The sequence below is a fragment of the Corapipo altera genome, unplaced genomic scaffold, assembly GCF_003945725.1.
Source record: "Corapipo altera isolate COAL_440 unplaced genomic scaffold, ASM394572v1 45, whole genome shotgun sequence".
Classification (NCBI taxonomy): Eukaryota; Metazoa; Chordata; class Aves; order Passeriformes; family Pipridae; genus Corapipo; species Corapipo altera.
Genome location: NW_020884877.1, coordinates 16,295,638 through 16,319,869, shown reverse-complemented (window position 1 = coordinate 16,319,869; position 24,232 = coordinate 16,295,638). Strand labels below are relative to the sequence as shown.

At 38.7% G+C, this 24,232-nt stretch overlaps 1 protein-coding gene across 2 annotated transcripts in view; it reads right to left on the bottom strand.

Annotated features, from left to right (window-relative positions):
* The window catches only part of COBLL1 (cordon-bleu WH2 repeat protein like 1), a 76,982-nt gene extending 60,882 nt beyond the window's left edge, over positions 1 to 16,100 (bottom strand). For both annotated transcript variants that reach the window (XM_027637037.1, XM_027637038.1), the window contains exon 1: positions 16,038 to 16,100. In XM_027637037.1, the coding sequence (XP_027492838.1) occupies positions 16,038 to 16,081 (44 nt within the window). In that variant the 5' untranslated portion in view covers positions 16,082 to 16,100. The remainder of the gene's footprint in view (positions 1 to 16,037) is intronic.
* Between the last annotated feature and the right edge of the window lie 8,132 nt (positions 16,101 to 24,232).

Sequence of the window (24,232 nt, the reverse complement as noted above, 5' to 3'; positions counted from 1 at the left end):
TCTGAAAAATCTCAGTATTTTATTGCCAAACTCAAATCTGAAACTCCCACTTACAGAAACTTAAGGAATGCAAATCATCTCCTTCCTTTCTCAGCATCCTGTGCCTCTGAACATGACACTGTTATATGCAAATCAGACCAAATTAGCAAGCCTAGACATTTGAAGTGGCACTAAGCAGACACTGAAGTCAACCCTTTCAATTCTTTGATATGGCAGTTTTATCTCTCACCAGTCTTGTTCATTTTCAACAAAATTATAATAATACAATTTATTTCACTGGATTTGCTGGATATGATTAAGCTTAAAAGCAAGCTGAATGATCTCTTATAATTACTATTATTTTAATACTGCACTAATTGCAGCAGGAATCCTTACACCAGCTGACCAAATTAAAATAGAAGTCAGTGTATCAGCTGGGACTGTGAAATGCTATGGTGCAATGCAACTATTCTACCTAAAAGTCAGCTAGTCAAAACAGCTCAGATCAATAAAAACAGGTTCAGATCAGGTTAGAGCACCTTCTGGAAAATACTGAACTTTTTCTGTGACAAAGCCAATGTCTAACAATAGGAACCAGTGGTATCCCTGACTTGTAGTTTAAAGCCTTACATGATGCATCAAAGGTGCTACAAAAAACATGCTCCTTACAGGGTTTTTCATCTATTTATTTTTATTATTGAGGACCTTTGCATGTCAAAACAGAAGTTTGATGAGTGAAAGAATCCATCAGAATTTTAATTTCTTCTTGATTTAATTCCCAGGATATCAGTTATTTTTCTGTTAATTGTAAGGTCAAAGAGGACCCCATGGAAGCAATAAGCAGCAGGAACTAAATAAACAGAAGGCCGGATCTTTAATGCAAATGTGTTTCCCGGAGGAAAGGAGTAAATCAGTGCAGATAATGCAATAATAATTTTCCTGCATTTCACAGAAGCAGGAAAAAAGTTTAAAGAAAAATAAAAATCACATGTTCTAAAACAATCTGTTCAAAAGATTTCTCACTGGAACATAAGTAGCTCTTCAAAACCAGTGCCCTGCTGAGGAATTTACACACTTGCCAAGGTTTTAGTTACTAATCAAAAGCAACAGTTATTTGCTTTGTGGATGAAAAGTTGTAGTACTTGCTCAAAATTAAAAGGAAAAAACAAACAAGCAAACAAATCACAATTATTTTAAGGTACAATACAGCTGCACAGTGAGAACTGTCTGTGAGAGTGTGTAACTGAGACAAGCACCCCAGAATACATTCCACTTCATTAGAATTTTTAAGAAAAAGAATACTGGCAGTACAATTAAGAGGCCTTCAGAGTACTGAACCAGTTCAAATAATGCTTAATGCTGTTCAAATCCACCAGTTATAAGGTCACACCAGGGTAATTCCACAGCATGTCTCCTGATAACCATGCTTCTGGCCTATTAAAGAACACCATCTATTTATATGAACAACTAGAACTTAAAATTTTTCTTTAATAACCAGAGGGGAAATTATATGCATTTTCCAATATCACTGGTCAACCCTAAATCATTACCTATCCTTATTTAATAAAGCACTGCTACAGACACTAAGATATCTCATAACTAACAAATATCTTTTTAAAAAGTAGTTTCTGGCCCCAGAAAAGGTTCCCCTTCATAGAAATTATTTATCTCTACATATAATAGGGTATCCTCCCAACTACATCTAATATAACTTGATCTTTACTACAGAATTCCTTGTGCTTCAAGAAAAATACTTCACTTCCAATTAATACCTACAACTGTTTAGTACAGAAATTAAACAAATTCAAGATTTTGAGACTTCTTCCTCCTATTCTACCCTTGTGAAAAAGCAGAAAAAGGCAGATTCAAAAATACATCCATTAATTGTTATTGGAATACAGTCAAATCCTAGTTTTAATATAAAGTTATTTTACCAACATTCATTATTTAAAAAATAATAAAAAGTGGGTATAATAAGGAATCAGAAATTATGAAAAGGGGATACCAACAGGTACCCCGAGAGCCTCCATAAGCCTAAAAAGTTCCTGCAACATCCTTCTCTCACAGAACTTCAGCAAAATGTAGATAAATGACGGTAAATAATGCAATGGTCATGCTGAATGTCAAATTCATGAAAACTATACATTTGAAAGATGAATTTATATTTCAGTACGAAGCACAATTGATATTAAAACAATATTAAGTTTATGCTGTAAAGGTTTCAAGAGTTAAGATTCTTTCAGGAGTGAAGTACATCTGGTTTCCTGCACACTCCTGCACAACTGACTCACCATTGCTGCCTTCTCCCTTTCTTATCAGGCTCTTTGTTCCTCTGCTTCCATCAGCAGCATGGACTGGTTTCCAATCTGATTCATGGTCAGGATTCTTACTGCAGGGAAACTAACTTTGCACTTGAGTACAAATACTAAGAGGCTGCCAACTCTTTACTAACCAGCGTAAACTGCTATGCTAAAATCACTCTACCAAAACAATTCCAGCTTTGAGGACTTATAAAAAAAATTTCTATAAAAACATACCTATATTTTAGGAATATCAATGTAACCTTTGTCCATGTACTCACTGTTGTTCCAGATTCAGCTACTTCTGCATAAGAGACATTTACTTGTATTTCCTTAATAACAACCTAGGCTACCCTACAGTGTACTACAGATCTACCATGGGGGCTGGACTAGACCATCTTCAAAGGTTGCGTCCAAGCCAAACAATTCTATGATTCTATGATTTCCCTGAAGAGAAAAAATAAACCGATGGAAACCAAAAGCATAAAAGCATTTTGGCTTTCTTCCTGAGGAGAGAAAGTGTACTTGGATGTAGTGCTTAGAAGCATAAAAATTATTAAATTAATTTTAAAAACAAAGGCAACACCATTCCAGCCAGCATTAAGACATAGTAGAATAGTACAATGAGTGCAATAGGGGCAAAGAAGCACTTTAAAAGAGAATATGAGAAAAAAACAAAAAATGGCTTAGGCTATCAAACAAAAATTTAAAGGGGCTATAAGTGAACTGTTCACAAAAAAACAGTGAGTAGAAGGAAAGGTGAGACACTGTAAGGGGAGAAAACCACCTGGCCATTTTCAGATGCCATGACTAATAGGACACAACTTGAACTGATGGGGTTTAACAGGCACTGGGGAAACAACTCACATACCTCTCAGTAAAACCACCTTTGACTTGAATATGGCAAAGGGGTTTTCTACTTGTTCTAAGTACCATAAAGAGATAAAAATAACCACATTCTGTTTGTCCTATTGAATAGAGGATTAAAATAACTGGCAACGTTTTAAGTCATGAGCTAGAGGTGGATTCACCAGGTCACAATTGGAAAAGGAGAACTGCCAGTCCTTGATAAGCTTAGCAATTACCATTCTTTTATATACAGAACTACTCTAAGGGAGTACAGCTTCCTTAAACAGCAATAATAGCATATCCTTTGATTTATACTGCAGTTCTCCAGCAATACAACCAACATCCTGTTTTCATCTTAAAGTACAGCTGGAGAGTTTGTCTATGGGCTTTATTTATCAGACCCTATAACTGAGTGCCTTGTCATTATAAGAAACAGCACCCTTCAACTTCGTAGTATTTTATCTTCCTAGTTCTTTCCTTATGAAAATTCTTACATGATACCAACCCAATCTACAGAGCACATGGATGTATACCAAGTGCTCTGAAACAATGTTACTTAAGTTTATAAATATTAACTAAAATAGTAACACATTTCTCCCACCCAGGAAGTCATGTAAAAAAAAAACACCTAAGAAAATTCACAGAAAAAGGAATTTCTTACTTTATGGCTTTCAGAGAAAAGGACAAAAATATTGCTCAAATTATCTAAGCTGTAAGATCTCCTAAAGCCTTTAAAACACAAATTCCTAATATCTTACACCATCTCTGTAAAGTTCTCCCTGGATTTACAAGTTTTCCCTGAATATAACAGCAAATCTTTGTAAAATGCCTAAAGGAATATATGTATAAAACATTTGATTAGAGATCTCCCAGACTATTCTGTGTATTAAATAATTCTGTATCTTGTGTTATCGCAACAGTCAGAATCCTGTCAGAAATGCAGTATTTTCCACATTCTTACCCATGAAAGTAACCAGCCAAATAGCTTTTTGAATTATTTATATGCTCATACTCTGTAACCATGCAGTAACTCATGAAGATGCCATTCATATGTTGTCACACTTTAGAAATAGAAAGACCAAGAGTGCTTAACTGTTAAACACTGGATTTGTTCAAAACTGTTTTAGAACAAATTGGTGTTTGTTGAATACATTAAATCACTAAAAACGTATAAAATGAGGAAACTTTTGTTAGCTATATCTACAAGATCTCAACATTTTTCATCCATTTATCCTCAAGAAAATGGTAAGCAGCAAGTCAGTACAAACTCAGTGAAAACAAAAAGGCAATTAGTAATACCAGTATAGGGCAAACTTCTTAGGTAGTAACTAATGACCCCAATTCAAGAGCAATAAAGAACCTATGATTTGTCTACACTTGCCAAAAAAGGCCGTGTGGTAGGAGTGAAGAATAGGCAAAATTACACCAACACTGCTACAGCAGAAGCCACCAAAGTGACAAGGCATGCAGATCAGAACATCACCTAGACCAGAGCTTCTACTCCTGTACTTAGTGGTAGAAGCTAGGTCAGGGACAAGCTGTAGATAGTTCATTTCCTAAAATCTCTCCAAAATTTGTCCTGATTTCCCTGATTTTAACTGCAGTAGATCAGTGCTTTCACAGAATGTTGTCATAAAACTAAAGTTAACGTGGAAAACCAGAGGAGTCAATCTGGATCAAAACTACATGGGCAGCTGTCTACACAGATCACAGAAGCAGAACAAGACACAAACAAGGGAGCATTAAAACTGAAAACTCTGAACTTTTCAGAAGTCCACCTTCACCTTACTGAGTGAAACTTTAAGTGCCAGTAACCCAAAGCCCATCGACCTCTCCTAAGTGCCACATTTTCTCTCTCCCCACTAAGTATGGGTTGGATTTTGAATGCCGTCCAAAGGAGGAAATCCATGGAAAGAACACTGTCTTCTGATCAGAGAAGAGACTCAAATTGTGGGTAATGGACATCTAGCTGTTCTTCTGACACACATAAAATGATGATGATCAGAATTTTTGAAACTTTTATTACATGGATATAAAGTCACTAACATAATGCTGTCAGCTTAAAGCAGAAAGGCTCTCTTTGGATCCAGAAATTCAAAGGTGACACTTCAAAAACATCCCAAACTACAAGAATATCCTAAGATGAATACAGGAAAAGGAACAAAAGCCTTGTCTAACTTTAAAAAGAGAAAAAGGAATTACCCCAGACTTTCATGATGACCAACAGTTTATCACTGGCTTCTTTCTGACTGAAGAAGAGGATATAAAGAAGCTGCAACAAACCCACTCCACCAGTTCAACAGCAGCAGCAAACCTATTCAGTTTAGAACAAGACATGGAAACTTCCTCTACCTAGATAGGCCATAAGGGAGGTAGAAAGGTATGCAACTGCTGTTAATTATTCAATGACTACCAGAAAGTAATCAGCCAAAAAAAAAAAGGCAGAGGAAAGAGGAAGAATGAATCTCCATATCCAGTGTCAGATCTCTGAATGAATTGATCTTTCTCATAAAGTCACCAAGCCACTTCTTTCTCACTTGTCACTTCAATATTTCAGTGAAAATATTTGTTAATTGAGTGATAAACACAATGGTACATAACATTGGTATAGCTACATCAGTCTGAGGATGTGATTCACCTTTTCTGATGGATTTCATTTTACCATCAGGAGCCAAAAGTTTTTTTTAATGAGTTGAGCTAAATGACTGAATGTTTACAATTTCAACCAATGCTATGCCATATTTAGGTATGCCTTCTTATCTTTGAAAAAGCATCACATGCTCTTTTACAAACAGACTGGAGATCTTTCTACCACGTTGAGCATTTATTCACATGATACCACAAACTGACTCAGGGAAACACTCAGTGTATGACTGAGATGTGAAATGTGATGCAACAGGATGTGGGAATAAGAGTAGATAGAGTTTTCTAGATCTCATTACACTTTTTTAACTATTTTAAAATGAAAGTTAAAACATTATAAAATATTACTTCTAACCTTGGAGTTTTTGATTCCATGTAACAGAAAAACTCTTTATATACGCAACCATTTTTCCTTTAAAGGAGTATGTTGTTAGCAAATAAATTGCACACTTTTCAATTAACTAGGGTAGAATTTTGCAATGGTATTTCTATCTTAAGTTGCTAAAGTTCTCCCAGGTGGCTCTGACAAACATTTTTACAAAATAAACAATTCACTGGACACTTCATTTCCTACTGCAAATCTCTACACCATGAGCAGGAAAAGGCAGCATCAGCTTGTCCGAGAATAGACAGATTTCAATCAGGAAACGTGTAGAAATATCCAGCTGTTCTTCTCTAGTGAAGACAGCAAACAGGACAGCAGCCTCTTATGCAGAGGGGCAGAGTGGTGACTGACACTATATAGATCTTTCCACAAGACCACTCAGTCAGGGTACCAAGTAATTTTACAATTTCCATCTACACTCAACACATACGAAATACTGCTTGGCATTGTATAGGATGACATGTCAGCATTTATGTTACGTGTCATTATTTCCAAACATTCTCAATTATAACATAAAATCTTATTCTGGATTAAGTGCTGGCAAGCATTCTTAAGAAAAAATAAATCCCGTAAACCTGTTAGTTGGCAGGCTTTACATATTGGAACTACAGTATCCAGGAAAATTTTGAGGTAAGTGAAAGCAGGAAGAAAATCTAACAGGAGCCTGTAAGCGATATCTTAAAGACCACCACCAGAAAGGAAAAAATAAAAATCTATTGATTTGCTTGAATATTTCTAAAACTATCATAGTACCAAAACTCCATTTCTTTTTTTAAAATAAACCATTGAATATTTTTAAGGTTTCATTTAACATTTACAATTCATTGTGCTTCTTTCCTCCCTTACTTATTTGAGATTTATGGATAAAGATGCATTAAAGTAGTGTATTTTGGGAGGAAGACTGGAAAGTTTGTAAGAATGTTTGGGCAGTGGAAATATGAGAACAGTCAAAGATGCTTAGAAATAAGACAGAGATTCCAGCAGTTCAGACAGTGATGTCAGATCTTTATTACTTTTCCAAAATAAGCCGCTTCAGATTCTCTCCTATACCCCTCACGATTGCCAACCAGCTCTGAAGAAGTGCTTATGAAATGCTTTGGTTTTCCATATCTTCTACATTTTCACATTGCTTTTCTACAAAAGTGAACAAGCATTGCCTGCCATGTTGAGAATATCTCAACAATACCTTTGGGGGAGGAGGGAATATGTGTCCTTCACTGCAAAAGAACCATCAAAACAAAACACCCAAATTACCTAGATTTCAAAATCCTCTGATCACTGCAGTTATCGCTTGGCAGAAAATCAGACCCTTCTCCCTACCCCCCCAAAAAACCCCAATCAACCATCAGGAAACAAGAGAAGCATTAAGAAGCTAAAGCAATAAAGACACATTTAACCCAGTTTCATCAGTGCATTTCTACAACAAACATCTTGATAGCCTGTCATGCAGACATCAAGTTAAACATACCTAATTCTGAGGAACGACGGCATATAATATATTAATAAAATTACTGCTACTGGTCCAACAAAGTCCTAAGCAAACTCTGATTTAGTTGAAAGAAGAAAAAAAAAAATCCTATTTCATGTCTCTAGCTATCACTGCCTGCCTTAAGACCTCAGCTCCAAATCCTGCAATGTCCAAGGCATTACTCAGCTGTAGATAAGTGAGCAGATGAGATCAACAACTGCAAAGACAGTCAACGACCCTGCTTTAAGTGGCATATGAAAGGGCCTGGGAAAACCTTCTCCCCTTAAACATTGTGGCAAAAATAGTCTCCATGCCCATATAAGTACAAGGGAATAAGATGCATTAAGCTTGGTAAAATGTGACATGCAATATTTAAACACAAAGCCATATTTATAAGAAGAATATATAGAAGAAGCTTCAGAGTGACGTTGGGGAGGAGGAATCAGATACAGGGAGAGCGGGACACAGGGGGGAAAAAAACACACACATCAAAAAAACAAAAACAAAAACACACACTAGATGGAAGGCCCAAGCTGAAGGCCAAAGCTCCTCTTAAATATGAAGATTTGAAAGAATGCACAAAGCCAGAATCCAAAAAGGTCCAACTGTCATGCTGGGTCGTAACCCCTTGAAGCAAAAACGAAGTACTTTTTTTACTAGTAGCTGTGGACTTATAAACTTACTTGAAGTTTAAGATTCAGCAAAAAGGGACTTTCTCTAAGCAGTGAGTACTTTTAAAACTAAATGAGGTAAATATAGCTCAAGGAGGGTGCCAAAGATGGAATTAGTGAGGCTGCTTTGTAATGTGGGTGGAAGGAGAGGATCAAAATTGCAGGCAAGGGGAAGTCAGAGACCATGAATCAGAGACCGTCAGAGAATACAGAAAAGTTTATGTCTGGAGACTTCAGAGATTAAACAGAAAAAGCCATAATTCTTAAAAATTCATAAGTTTGGAAACCTAGGGAAAATTTTCAACACAGTGATACCTGATTTCTGAGGAATTAAAGTTTCTGAATTGAAAAATTTAAAAAAAAAAAAAAAGAATAAAATCAAAGCCCAGATTTCTGGCATGGGTTGAACTTCTGATTTTACACGAATGCCTGAAAGTCATCAGAAATTCCGCTTCTGGAAATTCCACCTACCGCACTATCATCATCAACTAACACACACCTTGTGTGGTGACTTACTAACTAAAGAAGTAAAAAATCCATCCATTCATGCAAAATCATTTCTACTCTCTCAAAGCCAAAATGGTTACATATTTAACTTTGCACAACACTCCTTTGTCAGTCTAGTTTGACAGTACAGAATAAGTGATCTGGGCTTTACAAAAGTCAAGAGCAGTACAATGATAAACAAACAACTGGTAAATAACTGAATGAAACAAAAAAAACCCACCCAAACAAAAAACACAACCCAAACTTGGCACACCATATTCTTCCCTACTGTTCTTCAAATTACCTTGGTACCTATGTATAAAAAGTTTCAGGACAATAGTAACACAAAGTTGCCATAGCTACTCTACTGATGGTCCCACATCCTTGAACGTTGCTACTTAATTCACTTTATTTGGCAAAGCTTCCAGCACATCAAACTGGAGGGCGTGGAAGGGACACAGACAGACAAAAAACCAAACTAAAGAAGCAAACGAAAAGTCAAACTGAATGAAACATTAAAAAATACAATTCATTTTGTAAAAAGAATAGAAGAAACAGTTCCTTCAGATAACTTCGTCAATAGTAAGTCTGTATTAAAGGGACAGATGAAGATGTTTATGCTCTTCCCATAGCAAAACATTTAAAAGTTACCTGCTAAACCTCATGTATAGAGCATCAGTCTTTGGAAGAAAATCCATCTGAAGATCGGACATGAAAGTCAGGTACAATATCAAAAGGGAAAATTAATTCTCAATAGGAAACCAAGGCGGCCCATGAAAAAAACAAGACTGTTAAATCAATACATCAATAATTCAGGAATATTAAACTGAAAATTGATTTAATTTTAAAGAAAAATACCTACATTTCTAGTGCTGTTCCTTTGAGATAGGATGGTGTTTTGATTGTTGGGGGGGGTGTTTCTTTCTCTGTGAGAAAAATTCAAGCTCACTACATTTCTTGTTTAACATAGAGCGACCATTTGCGTTGTTTGGGGAGGACAAGAGGCTTATCTGTTATTAAATAAGATTGATCTATAGTTTCCATAACTCTGTTTCTAGAACAGAAATGAAAATGAAAGAAATATGCAGAAAGTATTTTTAAAACACACCTAAGAAAGTACAGCTTGGAAGCTATTTCTTCAACGAGAACCTCTGTAAAACTAAAGCGTCCAGCAAAACCAATGCATTCTCACAGGAGAAAGCTTATGCCTAGCTAAAAATACTCATACTCTATTTTCTTTAACTGAAAATAGCAATCCTGACAACCCTAGTCTTGCAGCCGAGTTGACATTAATGCAAACTCTCAAGGGAGACATTTCATAGATTAAGGATCCATCCTTCAACCACCTATTGCACTTTGATCATTTACAACAACCAAAAGGTACAAACAAATGTACGTGCCCCTTCTGAACTCAATAGCCTCCTAGAAAATAGAAAACAAATCCAGGAACTCTGAATTCTGTAAGGATTCCCATGGTATTCCACTTCTGCAGAAAAAAGCATTTCTTAAACCATGAAAAAAAATTCACTTTTATCCATCAGTCTATCACCATGGAGATTTTAAGTCAGAACACAACTACTGGAACTCCAGTTAGTAAATATTTAAGTCTACTTTCATGAAGAGTTGCGTTTTTAATTGTGCATCAGGAGAGAATTCAGGTGAAGCGTTGTCATGTTTTTAATTGGTTGTAACAGCTCAGAACAGCAGGGGTGGTTTTCCCCCTTGAACTCTCCATTGTCCTATAGTGCACAGTAAGAGTTTCCTCTTCATTGTGCTAACACTGGGCACAGTCACAGAACTCTACAGGAATCTAGGAGCCAACATCTTGGCTTCTTGTCATCCTCTAATGCCTTGACGTCAGCTCTGAGTTTTAAGGCAGTACATAGTGACAGCAAATACCTACAGTGAACAGCAACTCTTTCTCAAACAGCAGGCAGCTATGTGAACTTAAGTCAGAGTAGCAGGTCAGCTGTTGAGGAAGCAAGTGAGAGCCAGGTGAAAAGAAAATGCACAATCAGATCTGTTTTAACTTGCAAGCATCCATAAAAGAGAACACCTGGCATTCCTTATATCCACTGCATTAACAGAGCAACTCGTCATACTGACTTGTTAATTTCTAGGAAAAAGAATAAATATTTAGTTGAGCATGATAACCTTGCTACAACTCCAAGGGCTGGCTGGATAATCTGGCATCTGCTGGTCCCCAGCACACAGAAAACCACAACAGTGGCAGATAGAAACAACAGCAGTCAAGCTAGAAAAACTTGCATGCTTAGAATTTTTTTTCCAAGCTACAGTTAAGATAGTCAGAAGCAGTACTGGACTTCATGAGACCTATTTATACATTGCCAGATTACAGTAAAAAAAACCACTTATTTGAGACTTTAAATATTCTGAGTGAATTATTTTATGTCAGATGGCAAGAGTCCCATTAAGACCTTCAGTTTCCTCTGGAACCTAAGCTTTTGGTCCCCTGCAATGAACTCCTTTCTTATTCCACCCAACACAGATGTGCCCACTCAAAATAAACAGCGATCTTCAGGTTTACATAAACACTGTGACCTCATTTAAAGTACACAAAACAAAAATAATAAAAAAATAAATAAATAATAGGAAGAAAAGAAGCTACCCTAAGATGACACTTAAAAAAACCCACCTTCCAGTCTCAAGCACTTTTTCCCCTCAAATGCTTTAATATCTCATGATCTAGCTCTCGCTTTTCTTTTTCACAGGATACCATCACACTTGGACAAAGCTTTGAAATAACTCTGCTGATTTCTCTATTTGTGTATTACGCTCTCACATATTTTTTCACCCTAGTATCCACATTCCTCAACCCTCTAATGTTTTCTTGATCGCATTCCCACAACAACACACTCCAACAGCGAATATTAGCACTAACTACTCCATAGGCACCCAGCTATGACTTCAGAGTTTAAACACAACATTCAGTTAATGGCACCAGGGTCATGTAACTATTTGATGTTGCCTTTATTAAGGTAGGTGCATTAAAAAGACACCTCAAGAAGTGTTATGTGTACACTCAGTTGGTAAATTGGCCCCTGGAATGATTAGTATTCAAGTGGCTCCTGATGGGCATCCTGCTTCAAACATCCAGCAATCTCTATGGTCACAAATTCTCAGAATTCTTTCCATTTTGTTATTGCTCCATTAGTTGTTCTTCATCAGGGTCATGGGGGTAAGAAGAACATACTATTATCTTTAAGACCTCAGTCTAGGAGATGAAGCTCATCTGAGATGAAACTACTTGTTAAACCCATGATAGCCTAACGCATGATACCACTACCATTTAGTAGCACAAGTACAAAAGGTCTTGCTTTTATTGATAAAAGTTTATACAACAGTACAGCATACAGAGCACTAGCAACAGATAATTCATTGCAAGAGAAAAATGTAGTTCCACTCCTGACTTAAATTTCACTAAACTGAGCAAATTCAGACACACACCCCACCCCAGTCTGCTGCTGTGGCTTGGCCATAGAATGCTTGGTTTGAAGCTATTCCTACACTTTCTGTCTCTCCCCACACTCCACAACAGGGAGGACTTCCACTTATACTTGAATAAACCTGTGGCTATGTTGTGAACTAACTCAACCAAACAAAAGGAAGAGAGCTCAAATCAGTATTTCAACCTTGATGCCAGACACTTGCCAACACTTCACCACAGCTGATGTCTCCAGAGATTGAAATTATTTGATAAAAACTCAACAATTTACATGTGAGAGAAAAGGTAAATTTCTTGTTCTTCCTGAAAACATCTCTCATTTCCTGAGACAGACCTGGAAACCATGGGAAAAAAGACTTCTCTCCTGTTCTCCTTATTAACTTCTTCAAATACATTCACTAGGCCAAGCAACAGTGAATGGGAGCATGAAGACACACACGAGGAGTATTTCTGGCAGTAAGCAAACCAAAGCTCTTTGGCTCTGCCCCCTCCCCCATACAACCATGTCTATCTTCAGCCCCTGGAGAGCAGCTCTATCTGCTAAGCATGTTTTCCTTAGTCTCGCAACGAAAATGACAAAACAAAGAGGGTTTGCCAGGCTAAAGCAGGTCCGAAGCTGTTATTTTGTAAGTAAGAATACAGCTTTAAATATGACTTAAGGGAACAAATGAAATAATGTGAAATTCTCAGAAACTGATTACAATTGAATTAAAGGTGGATCTCAATGTGCATTCTAATATTTCAAAGGATATCAATCTTCTGTTTACCTAAAACCACACTTGCTCCAATATTTTAATGGGCTATTAAGCTATAACACAGTTCTTCATGGTAAAATCCTGTGTCAACTACTGACATCTACTTGTAATGTAAAAATTTATTTACTCCAGGGTATAGAATATCCAGCAACAGCAGGAAAATTGTGTTCAAAAGGTGGGATACCAACTACAGCCACTTTTTTTATTTTCAAGTATGAAATCACACATTTTCCTATTATCCCATAAAACAGACAATACATAAAGCCAATTCAACTCTGTAATGAACAGCAGCAGACTGTGTCAACTGGCCTGGCAGGAGCACATTGTCATGAGTGCTACTCAGGGTAAGATAGATGAGCTATAAAAATGCCTTAAAAGTAGGTCCAGCCAAGTTTCTTCTGCTAAAAGAAGAAACTATGTGTCATTACCAGCCAGTAACTAGGCACACCTCCTATTCATCATATTCCAAAAAATTCCAGCCAGTTGCTGGGCACACTTTCTATTCACCATATTAAAAAAAAAAAAAAAAACAAAAAAACCAGCAGAAGCTGTTTTTTTAAAAATTTTTCCTGTTTCCTGTGAAGGTACAGTGAGAATAACAAGGCCATGTTTTTCACCAAATTCAGACAAATATTTTTATCCACAACCAGTTTTAATAAAAAATTTTTCAATAGGATAGCATAATCCCGTACTTAAAAAAAAAAGTCTTCCAAGATATGACAGGATCCTTTCCCAAAGCTTGTTCCCATAGATCTGATAACAAAGTTCTATATTGAAGAGCCACCAGTAATTAAGTTATGTAGGAGTTCCAAGACTAAACAAACATCAGTGCTTGAAAACTAACAAAACACTTTAAAGGCCTCTAGCCTTCTAAGCAGTGAGCATAAATAAATTTTCTAAGCTGTGAAGAGTTAGCAGTAATTACTCCACAGAACTTCAAATAGTGATTTAAGAACACGCTGACTGGTAAATAGTTTTCAGCTGCAGATTATCAACACTTTCAACCTGGCTAGACAATTTAAGAAGATTTATAATGCAGTATATCACATCATTTGGTAATACATTTAAAGAAAATTGCTATTTCAACTGAAATTCTTCCCAGGTTGGACAATTTTTCCTATCGTCTCAGAGAACGACATAACAGCTTACTATTCAAAACTGTATCCATGCACCATTTTCAGTAAAACTGGGAGTTGCCATTTTTGGTATTACCAAATTTTTTTCCTCAAATCCACAGTTTTGATGAGCAAATGAGACCATTTCCAGGAAATAATTAAGACTGCCAAAAAAGAACTCTTGTAATAAGAAAGGCATAGTAACGTGATTTTCTAAGTACCAAATTAAATGGGAAGAGGTGATAAAAGGCCTGAAAATACATCTGCAGGGCTAACACAATGAGCACTGCTGTTAGCTACGTGTTTCTCACAACTGAGATGTGGATGCTGACAGATGCTTGAAGTCACATAAAGGGAACAGACTACTTTTCCTGACTCAGATGTCAAGCAGCAGCCAAAATTCAATATACCCAACAGCATTATGGCAGGCAACAGGCCTAGTGAAACTGTCAGAACAGCTAAAGTTTTAATTGTGTCTTTTTGCTTGTTTTCATGTTTCTGCCCACACGTAAAACTGAGGACCTTCAAGACATACTGTTTTAGCCCCTTCCTAATCTGGAATCAAGCCCTATTATCCTACACTCAGTCCTTCCAATTGTGCTTACATACCCAGAGTCTTAAAAATGCAGTGATTATCTATAGTAATTATACTGTCTGCATTGTTTAACAATATAAAGTTCATTTCTCAATGGCTACATATATATGTGGAATGGTGACAAGGCCTTAAGTGAATAAATACCCATCCCTTTTTGAGTCTTCCATATTCACTACAGCCATGACTTCAAACTGATTTGATTGCTGCTGCAAATACTAAATTGCCATAATTTGCATCTGTTTATCCTATAGACACTTGGTCAGAAAACCAAGTAATTCATTTTTGCATATAGTATGGAAGCTTTAAGAAAGTCTTTATATTAAAAAATACACTCACCATGTATTTTGTCTCTTCTATTTACAGATAACTCCAGCAGTCTTGCCAGTAGTTTGATTCACTCAAGTTCCTACTGAGGTTATTGAGCAAATTAATTTTCTTCAACGTATCTGACTACTTAAGGAGAAATTATCCTCCTCCTGATCTATAACTGGGGTAGTTTTACTTAAGATTTAAAAAAATATATTCTTTAAAGTTACATTTTGTGACACATCATAAGCAAATGTTCTGAGAGGCCTAACATTTAGAAAGAAACAAACCAGCCCTTTTAACTAATACCAACAGATGCCGCTTATTTATTTTCCTTACCCCCCAGCGTGGGAAGTTACCAGAGCACCGAGGAGGGCCCAGCGCTGCCACGCCGCCGCCACTCTCACCCGGAGAGCCAGAAGCTGACTTAGCACACCTAAGGATGCTCCGGCAAGTGTTGACCCGAGTTGATTTCCCCGGCAGAGCCGCGCACCTAGCGGGTCCCGCGCTGGCAGCGCTGCAGCCCGGCACAGGCACCGGGACGGCGATGCTCGTCCCTCGCCCGCCGCTGCTCGGCCGGTCACCGCCGAGGAGGGCGCCGGCGGCCCGGCGGGGTAGTCCCGCAGCCCCGGCCGGGGGAGCAGCCCGCGCTCAGCCCGGAGAACCGGCCGAGGTGCCGTCGAGGCTCCGGACGCGGCACTCCGCCCGCTCCCTCGGCCGTTCAACGGTCGCGCCGCTCCATCTGCCCCGCTGCGAGCCCGCCCAGGGCTCCCGCCTCGCCCCCGCCGCAGGAGCCCCGGGCAGGGGCACAGCTCACCCACCCCCCGGCGCTGGGGAGCCGCCTCTCGCCCCTGGCTGCTTCCCAAACACGCACCTACAGCCGGCCGGCACCGCACCGTCCTCCCAGACCCGAGCTGCCCCCTCGCTCTCACCTCACCCAGCCCCGCGCACGGCCGCGGCTCCCCGCCCGCTACCCCTCTGGAGCCGGGGCTCCCGCCCGGGCCGTGAGCTGCGCTTACCCGGAGGGCGGCGGGGCGGCTGCGGGCCGAGCGCGGGCGTCCATGCCAGCGGCCGAGGGAGGGCAGGGCGGACGCAACCCGGGGACCCGCCCGCACGGCGCCCCGGCTCCCCGCCTCACCTGCTCGGGGCGGGCTGGCGAGGGCGGCCCCGCTGCGCTGCCCCCGGCGCCGCCTCGCCCCCGAGCGCGGGCATTGCCCGCTGTTTACAGCGCGGACACGGGGCGCCTTCCCGGGGCGGCGGCCGCGCTCAGGGCTCCGCCAGGCTTCTGCCGCTCACGGAACCACACCTTGGGCGGAGGGGAAAACACACACACACACACACACACACAGAAAAAAAAGAAAAAAAAAAAAAAACAACAAACTTCGCGGCGAGAAATTTGAAACGCGGAACCTTCCCCGCTCCGGCACGCGCGAAGACACAGAGACTCCCTGTTCCCGTCCCAGCGCCTCCCTCCCGCCCCCGCACACCCGGCTGTCCCTCCGGGGGCGGTCGGACCGGGGACTCCGCTCGGCCCCGGCCCCGGGCTGTCAGCGGCCAGCGGGGGCAGGGCCGCTTCTCTCGGCTGGAAAATTCCTCTCCCCGAGCGAAGCGTCCCGGCGGCTGCCTTGGGCTCAGCTCTTCCCCATTCCAGCCACCAGGGCGCAAGGCGAAATCCCCACAGGTGGGGAGAGCCGAGAGCGGAGCCCGCGGTGGGGACTGTCCTGCGCGGCCACCCGGGCTGTGCCACCCTGTGCCACTGACGAGCGCGCCTGGGACTCGGCTGAGCCGCGACCTACCCGTGTCACGGGTGATGAGCTACCGGTATTAGGAGCGGTTTCAGCCTGATCTTCACTTTACTCGTTGAGCATGACAGCACCTAGGCTTTTCTATGCAATATCTGGTGAGCAGATCTGGCTGTTAGTGCTGCTTACCTGTGTCAGCACAGACTGCCTTTCCTGCTGTGCAGTGGGACCAGGAGATGATATTGCACAGTAAATACAACTCTTTATGCAGGTAATATTTTGGCCAGTGCTTAGTAGAAGTTGAAAAATAGTCAACACAAAGCATTTATACCTTTGGTTTTTTCTCCATAGGGAAGAAATACAAAGTTGCATTCTAGTATAAATGTCCTTTTTCTGACTATTTCTAAGATTATATATCTTGAAAAAAATTAATAAAATTGACCAATTGATTTTAACATTCATAATATTCGATGTTAATATTAATAATATCTACTATAGTACTGTATATAGCACAGTACAGATATTGCACTTTAATAACATTTTGCTTCTCCCTGTATGCCCTTCTGATTTGTACTGTGCTTCTTCAAAAAATATTTTTGTCTGCTTTTATTTTTTGCTTCTTCAGTGGAGACTAAACCTGAAGTTACCTGTTTTGACAGACCCTAGAAGTTGTTCACACCCTGAATAACCACATCCCATTATCAGGCACGCCCCCTTAATCTGTGTATGTTTCTTAAACCAAAAAATTAATCACTGGTGAGTCAGATGGGATTTCCATGGTCCAGTTTTCAGAGAGACAGTGTTCAGCGAATTGATCAACTAAGAACAGTCTCACTGAAGACCTTATGTAAGTTTTGGATCCATTTTCTCTTTTGACAGTCCACTTTCTTTTCTCGTGGTCTTCAAATTGTTTGGCCCTTTCCTAGGTTAGGATGAAGGTTGACAAATTCTTTTGTATGTTGACTGTTTCTGCAGTCAGGATACAGTAACTTTCTGCATTCAGTTTGTAGCCTCACTTTAAGTACAAAAGAACTTCCCATTTCTAACCAGCTACTTTTTGGGCAAAACCATTACATGACAACATCTTCTAAATGGTAATGAAACTCACAGGTTGCCAAGTGTGAGATGACTGAACACTGTAGTGCTGTTTTGACTGAACTGAAGACCCTCATAGGTGATTCTGTATTAGTTAGAATAATGACATACATTGGTATCATGTCATCCCTTCTAATAACTTTTGCTGCAGATAAGGAATGGTTGTAGCAATCCCTTTGCAATCTCATTTGAAAACCAATATATCCTATAGTCTAATTGTTTTGGCAAGTACTAATGCCACAAAGATTGCAATCTATAGAATAGCTCACATGGGCTAAAAATAGAAACTTGGCAATGCCAGGCAGAAAAGTGACATCAGAGGAATAACCTAAAAAAAATTACTAATGGTAACAATTTCCAATACAGCCTGGGGGATTATCTTAAAAAGCAGTTCACTGAATAATGCCGATCTCACTTTAAGAGGGGAGAGGTTATGCTTATTTTCTTACATTACCACATCTCTTATCTTGGTTTTAACTAAACACATCTGAAACACTGATCATTAGCAACATTGTAGGCTCTAAACTTGAGTGCCTGCAGGCCATGTTCTGAAGTGACAGTATTATGGTAACTAGGCTTAAAATAGTTGGGTTTATGAGATACTGGAGATACCATTTGTCTTAGTTTTTAGAAACAGACTCTGAACTCCTGTGGTATTTTGTTTCTTTATCAATAGAAAGTGAGTTCTGTGTTTGAGTTTCAAAAGATGTTGATGGAGACAAATTTTCTTTTTTTAATTTTTCTATTTTCATAAAGTTTCCAACTTAGCCCTGACCTCAAGACATTTTTCATATAAAACAAACGTAACTCTCCGACACAATAAAAAGAGGACTGCATTAGAGAATACCAAGTGGGATATTAACACACATATTCATTGTCGCTCCTACTGAATAGTCAAAGAAAAAAAAACAAACCACAACAAAACATTTAAAGTTCTCTAGATTTTCCAAGGTAATCCTTGAAGATATCATTAACGATTATTGAAGTGGCAGGTTATTAATTGCACCATTGCAATAATGTCATTTTTTTGTCTATGGGTTGAGGTAAAACAATCTTTTATCTGGAGGCATTAATCCATGTGACAAGTCACCACCCACTGCACTCTCTGAATGTACTTGGTGCCATTGTATATTTAGTATAAATGTTTGCAGATTAATACCAAGTTCTGATTACTGTTAGCATAACCTTCAAATTATGCATGTCATGAGAGCTGTTAATTGCAATTGCTATTTGAAGGAGAACTTTTTTCTTCAGCACAGACATGAAGTTCCAGGCAGCTTACTAACTACTGGATTTTCATATAACTTAACATACTAAAAACAAAGCCCTGCCTGTTCTGAAAAAGCATCAATATCCCATGGCATTTTTCATAACAGTCAGGAGTTGTCCTAGAATGCTTTACTGCTGGTGGTTGCTCTCCTCTGTTCAAGAGGTTGCCAGAAATCTGGATACAAATATTTTTGAATAAAAGGTGCTGTAGAAATGTAATAGACTGTATGATTTTCAAGCAGGGCATGTGGTGAAAACTACTTGAAGTGCTAAATAGACCACAGGAGCCTTGCAATATTTTTCACTATTGTAAAGGTCTGCTTACAAGATCTTTTTAAATTTCTTAATACATAACAGGTTATCAGTGTCATTTTGTGATTTAAAGATGTAACCAGAATGTACTCCTAATGTACACTGGAAATCATACTGTGTCACACAGTAACTGTTTTGAATAATATTGTGCAAAATAGGTGTGAAATAGAATATGGAATTGAAAGGTATTTTTTGTTAAATTAATTTTTTGATGCATAATTCAAATATATTAGAAAGCTGAGCTGTTTTATTCTGCCAGTATAACAAACATGATAAAAATCAGAGTTTTACCCTTGTAGTATGAAGATAAAACAAGGAATTATTACATGCTCCTTCCTTTTCTTTAATGAAAACTAAATCTGTATGTAATTTTTTTCTACAAGAGCGGGGCAATTAGCTTACATCACATCCTGTTCAACAGTTACCTTTTTTGTGTTTGCATTCCAGAATGTGGGTTAGGTTTTGGGAAGCATGCACACACATGTATATAGCTACTGAAAGTGTTGCTGTAGGCGCAAGGACAGGTTTTTGTGCCCATTTAAACTGTGCACTTAATTGAAGAACATTGTCCCCCTGTACTCGGCACTTGTGAGGCTGCATCTTGAATCTTGTGTTCACTTCTGGGTCCCTCACTACAAGTCAGACACTGAGGCGCTGGAGTGCATCCAGAGAATGGCAACAGAGCTGGGGAAGGGTCTGGAGCACAAGTCTTATGAACAGCAGCTGAAGGAACTGGGTGTGTTTACCCTGCAGAAAAGGAGGCTCAGGGGGACCTTACTGCTCTCTACAACTGTCTGACATTACAGCCAGGTGGGGGTCGGCCTCTTCTCCCTAATAACAAGTGACAGGACAAGAGGAAATGGCCTCAAATTTTGTCAAGGGAGGTTCAGGTTGGATGTTGGGGAAAATTGCTTCACAGAAAGAGTCAGGAATTGGAACAGGCTGCCCAAGGAAGTGGTGTAGAGTCACATTCCCTGAAGGTATTTAAGACCTGTAGATGTGGCACTTGGGGACATGGTTTAGTGGTGGATTTGGCAGTGCCAGGTTAATGGTTGGGCTTGGTGACCTTGGAGGTCTTTTCCCACCTAAACACTTCTATGATTCTGTGATCTCATCTGTAAGTACACAAGAGGAGTAGTAAGCATTTTGTTAACGCCTTTCTTCTAAAGAGCTGGGGGAACATCTCTAATTAGTAAAACGTTACCATCAAGGAGAAGTTAAAAATACAATTTCTGTTTCTCATGTTAAATAACCTCAGTACCTGGAAATTACACAATTTGCTAAAATCATGTCTAGTTAGCAAAAAAATTGGGATAGCACTAATTTCTATCACTACTATTTGTATATAAAAAGAATTATTTCTCTCATCCCACAAAAGGAAAAAGTAGAAAATATATCAAGTTAGAACTGTCCTATCTGTGTGACCCAAACTAATACTAAAATTACCCTACAGGTAGGTTTGTACAGGTATACAGTGCTTTGTAATGGAGGCCAATTACAGTAATTAAAGCGCCACAGACGCCCACAAATTCCACTAATCTAAATACTGTTACACAGACAGTGCTATTTAGCCCTTATGTTTAATGCTATTTTTAAATAATTTATACATAGGTCATATCTATGCTGGCCATCTACACAAAGACAGGCTTCACCCTGAAAAGTAGATGGATCATGTTCTAAATTGTAAGTAATGGAGTTGTCTGTTTAATGCTTTGGCCTGATAGTTGAAGTACAAATAAGTCTACAAAAAGGTATGCCATATACTGTCAGATACAGGACTAAGCAGTTTTTGCCTTTCATATAGGGTTTCCCAATAGTCAGTACTACACAGAAAACTGTCCCAAATATTTTTTGCTCCTAATGTGTATATTACAGGCACTTACTTTCTCAGAGATACATTGTCCTTTTAGGTCATATTTAAGACCAGCATGATGATACCATGATGCATTCCCATTACTACCATTATGTTTTCACTCTGCTAGTATTTTATTTTTGCCTTCGGATCATCAAAGCAAATGTTTTACCACTTATGTGTCATGATTTCTAAGTTATTTTGTTTGTTGAGCAGTAATCCATTGGGGATGGATTAAACAACAGTTAGTGAGTTTCACAATTCATGCGGAATAACTTTGTATTCGAGTTATATTAGAAAGCTTCAGACAGTGCTGAGTAGTGAGTGATTTAAGATATAGAATCACATATGCTGTGAAGTGTCCTACTGCAATGCTAATTATTTTAAAAACAGCTTTGTCTAAAGCTTTCAAATCATGTTAATCACAGTAGTTGCAATGGAGGACAGATAATGAATTTAAATGTTAGTCTTAGCTAGAGTTTAGAAGAAACTACAAGTTCACTAAATTGCTACCATGCACTAAATTTCCAGAGTGTACATATGAATGTACATATATAACTATGAAAGTATACTGTGCAAAAATCCTCAACACTAAAGTCTGTAAACTCTAAACAGTAAAAAATATTTCTGAAGAAAATCACCTCCAGGAAAAATACATTCATAGTATCTGTTCAATTGATTAGTAATGCATTAGCTATAGCTTATTGTATCATATCTCACTGCAAGAAACATAATCTCCTTTTTCTAGTAGAAAAATACTCTTAGATCCAAAAGAGATTTGGGAATTTCTTAAACAGAGATACAGAAAATGTAGCAATAGCTAAGCTAGAGGAGTTATCTTCGGTCCTGAAATCTATATTGCTGTGGTTATACTGTGCCATGAAAACAAGATGTATTAGCCAAGGAGAAGCCTTATGCTGCACAAGTATGTATCTCTTGGTACTCAGCCAGCTCATTCAGAACTAGCCTGGGTAACTTTACAGGGCTAACGCTCTCTGGACATCCTTGGAGGTGCTACATACATTTAAGTGAAATCTAGTGACACATATGAAGCTGCTTTTGAAGCACGGAGAGGGAGTTAAACACTTAACTTGTACTTTATGAACTGTGTGCTTTGATTAGACAACTGAATAAATGGGGAGAAGAGGGGGAAGAGATGCTCCTCCTCTGCAATGCTAACAGGAAAGAGAAGCTGTTCTATGTGCAGCATGCTTATTCAGGTGTGCTTTGGGGACCTTCTGCTGGAATGGGCCCAACAACTGAGCTCCGAAGGGAAGTATTTATCATGTCTGTTTTAAACACAAGATGGTACTGAGACATTCAGCACAGACAAATCAAAGATAATTTTCATCACATATATGCATACAGTGAATTCTAAGGACATGGAGAAATTATTTTTTGGGAAAAAAAGGCTCATTCCACCTTCATATGTTGGCAGTTTCAAGAATACAACACAGCACCAAGTTATATTTAAGTCACACTGTAGGCACATATGCTGCTTCATAGATCCAGAAATTATTAGCATTCTAAGCTTTTGGAAAGCTGGATTTTTTTTCCCAATAAACCTATGAATAAAAGTCATTAACAGATACATGAAGGTTTGAGTCAGAGTACGTGGCAGAGTTTACCAACGTGATAATTCCCACAACCTTTTCAAACACATTGGACAGGAGCCCAAGGCTATGTATTACAGGTGAATGTGGCTTTAAGTCTAGTATAAGCCTCATCAGAGGAAGATGAAACGTAAGTTGCAGAAATTCTTTGAGGTTTTCATCTGATAATTATTAGTGATCTGAGTTGAGAGTTTGCATAAATAATTTCAAGTAATTTCAAAGCCCAGCTTTGACTGCTTTTTTTCTGCAGTTTGCCAGTGTCTCCTTGCAGAAGTACCTCGTTAGTGAGCATCTATATGTAGTCAACACAGCTTGTGCAAACTTGTCAAAGACAGTTTGAAACTAGCAGCTGTGTGAAGCTCAGCTCGGGCTAACAACTCCGTTTCAGAGCCAGGTTTCTGGATATGTAGAAGTGAAGTTATTTGTCTCCTTGGCTATGCTTAGCAGCAGTACACAGGACAGGATAGTTCAAAGTTAGCACAAGTTTATTCTCTGGTATGTATCCACCAGTATATATCACTGTATCTGCCCTGTAAACAAGAAAATGGTAATTAAGCAGCATAGTCTCACACATAACAATAGGCTGCCAGCAATGCAGACTGAGAAAGCTGCCTTGCTTGCTTGTGTATTGTATAAAAACATACCTTGTAACCATACCTATTTGCTATTGATTTATCAAACTGCAGTGTATATATTTAGCATCTTGAAATGCTTGTAATTTAAAAAGCTAAGTTTTAGCTAAGATTAATTTTGTTTAAGAAATGTATGAAGCATTTTCTAGCATTAGTTTTTGTATTTTTTTTCATTGAAAATTGCGTCTATACACCATAGGAAGCACATTTCTTGGCATCAGAGATGCTGTTCTTTCAATCTTCCTTCCTTCCTTCCAAATTGCTGTGCTAAAATCACCGCTTACTCTCCACTGAATACGTCACAGTTTGGAAAATTTCATTTCTATCTTGACACAGTCAGGAGGGAAAAATCTAGTTTGGATTTTTTCTGTTTACTATGGCATAAAAACAAATATAATGATGCTTAGAATCCTCACATGCTCATTTCTATGTATACGTGCAGCAATTTATGTTGCTTTTTACTCTACATTTATGTTGCTTTTTACTCTACATTAACGTCTATTAGTTCCCTCTAGTTAGGTACTGTGTACTAATCAGAGACAAAGGTTGCATGAAATTGTCCAAACATTTTCATTAAAAATAAAGTTTAAAAAAAAAAAAAAAAAAAAAAAAAAAAAAAAAAAAAAGGGAAAAAGATAAAAAAATTTTTTTAGAAAAAAAAAAAAAAAAAACCCTATTCTAACCCACTATGCATTGGGC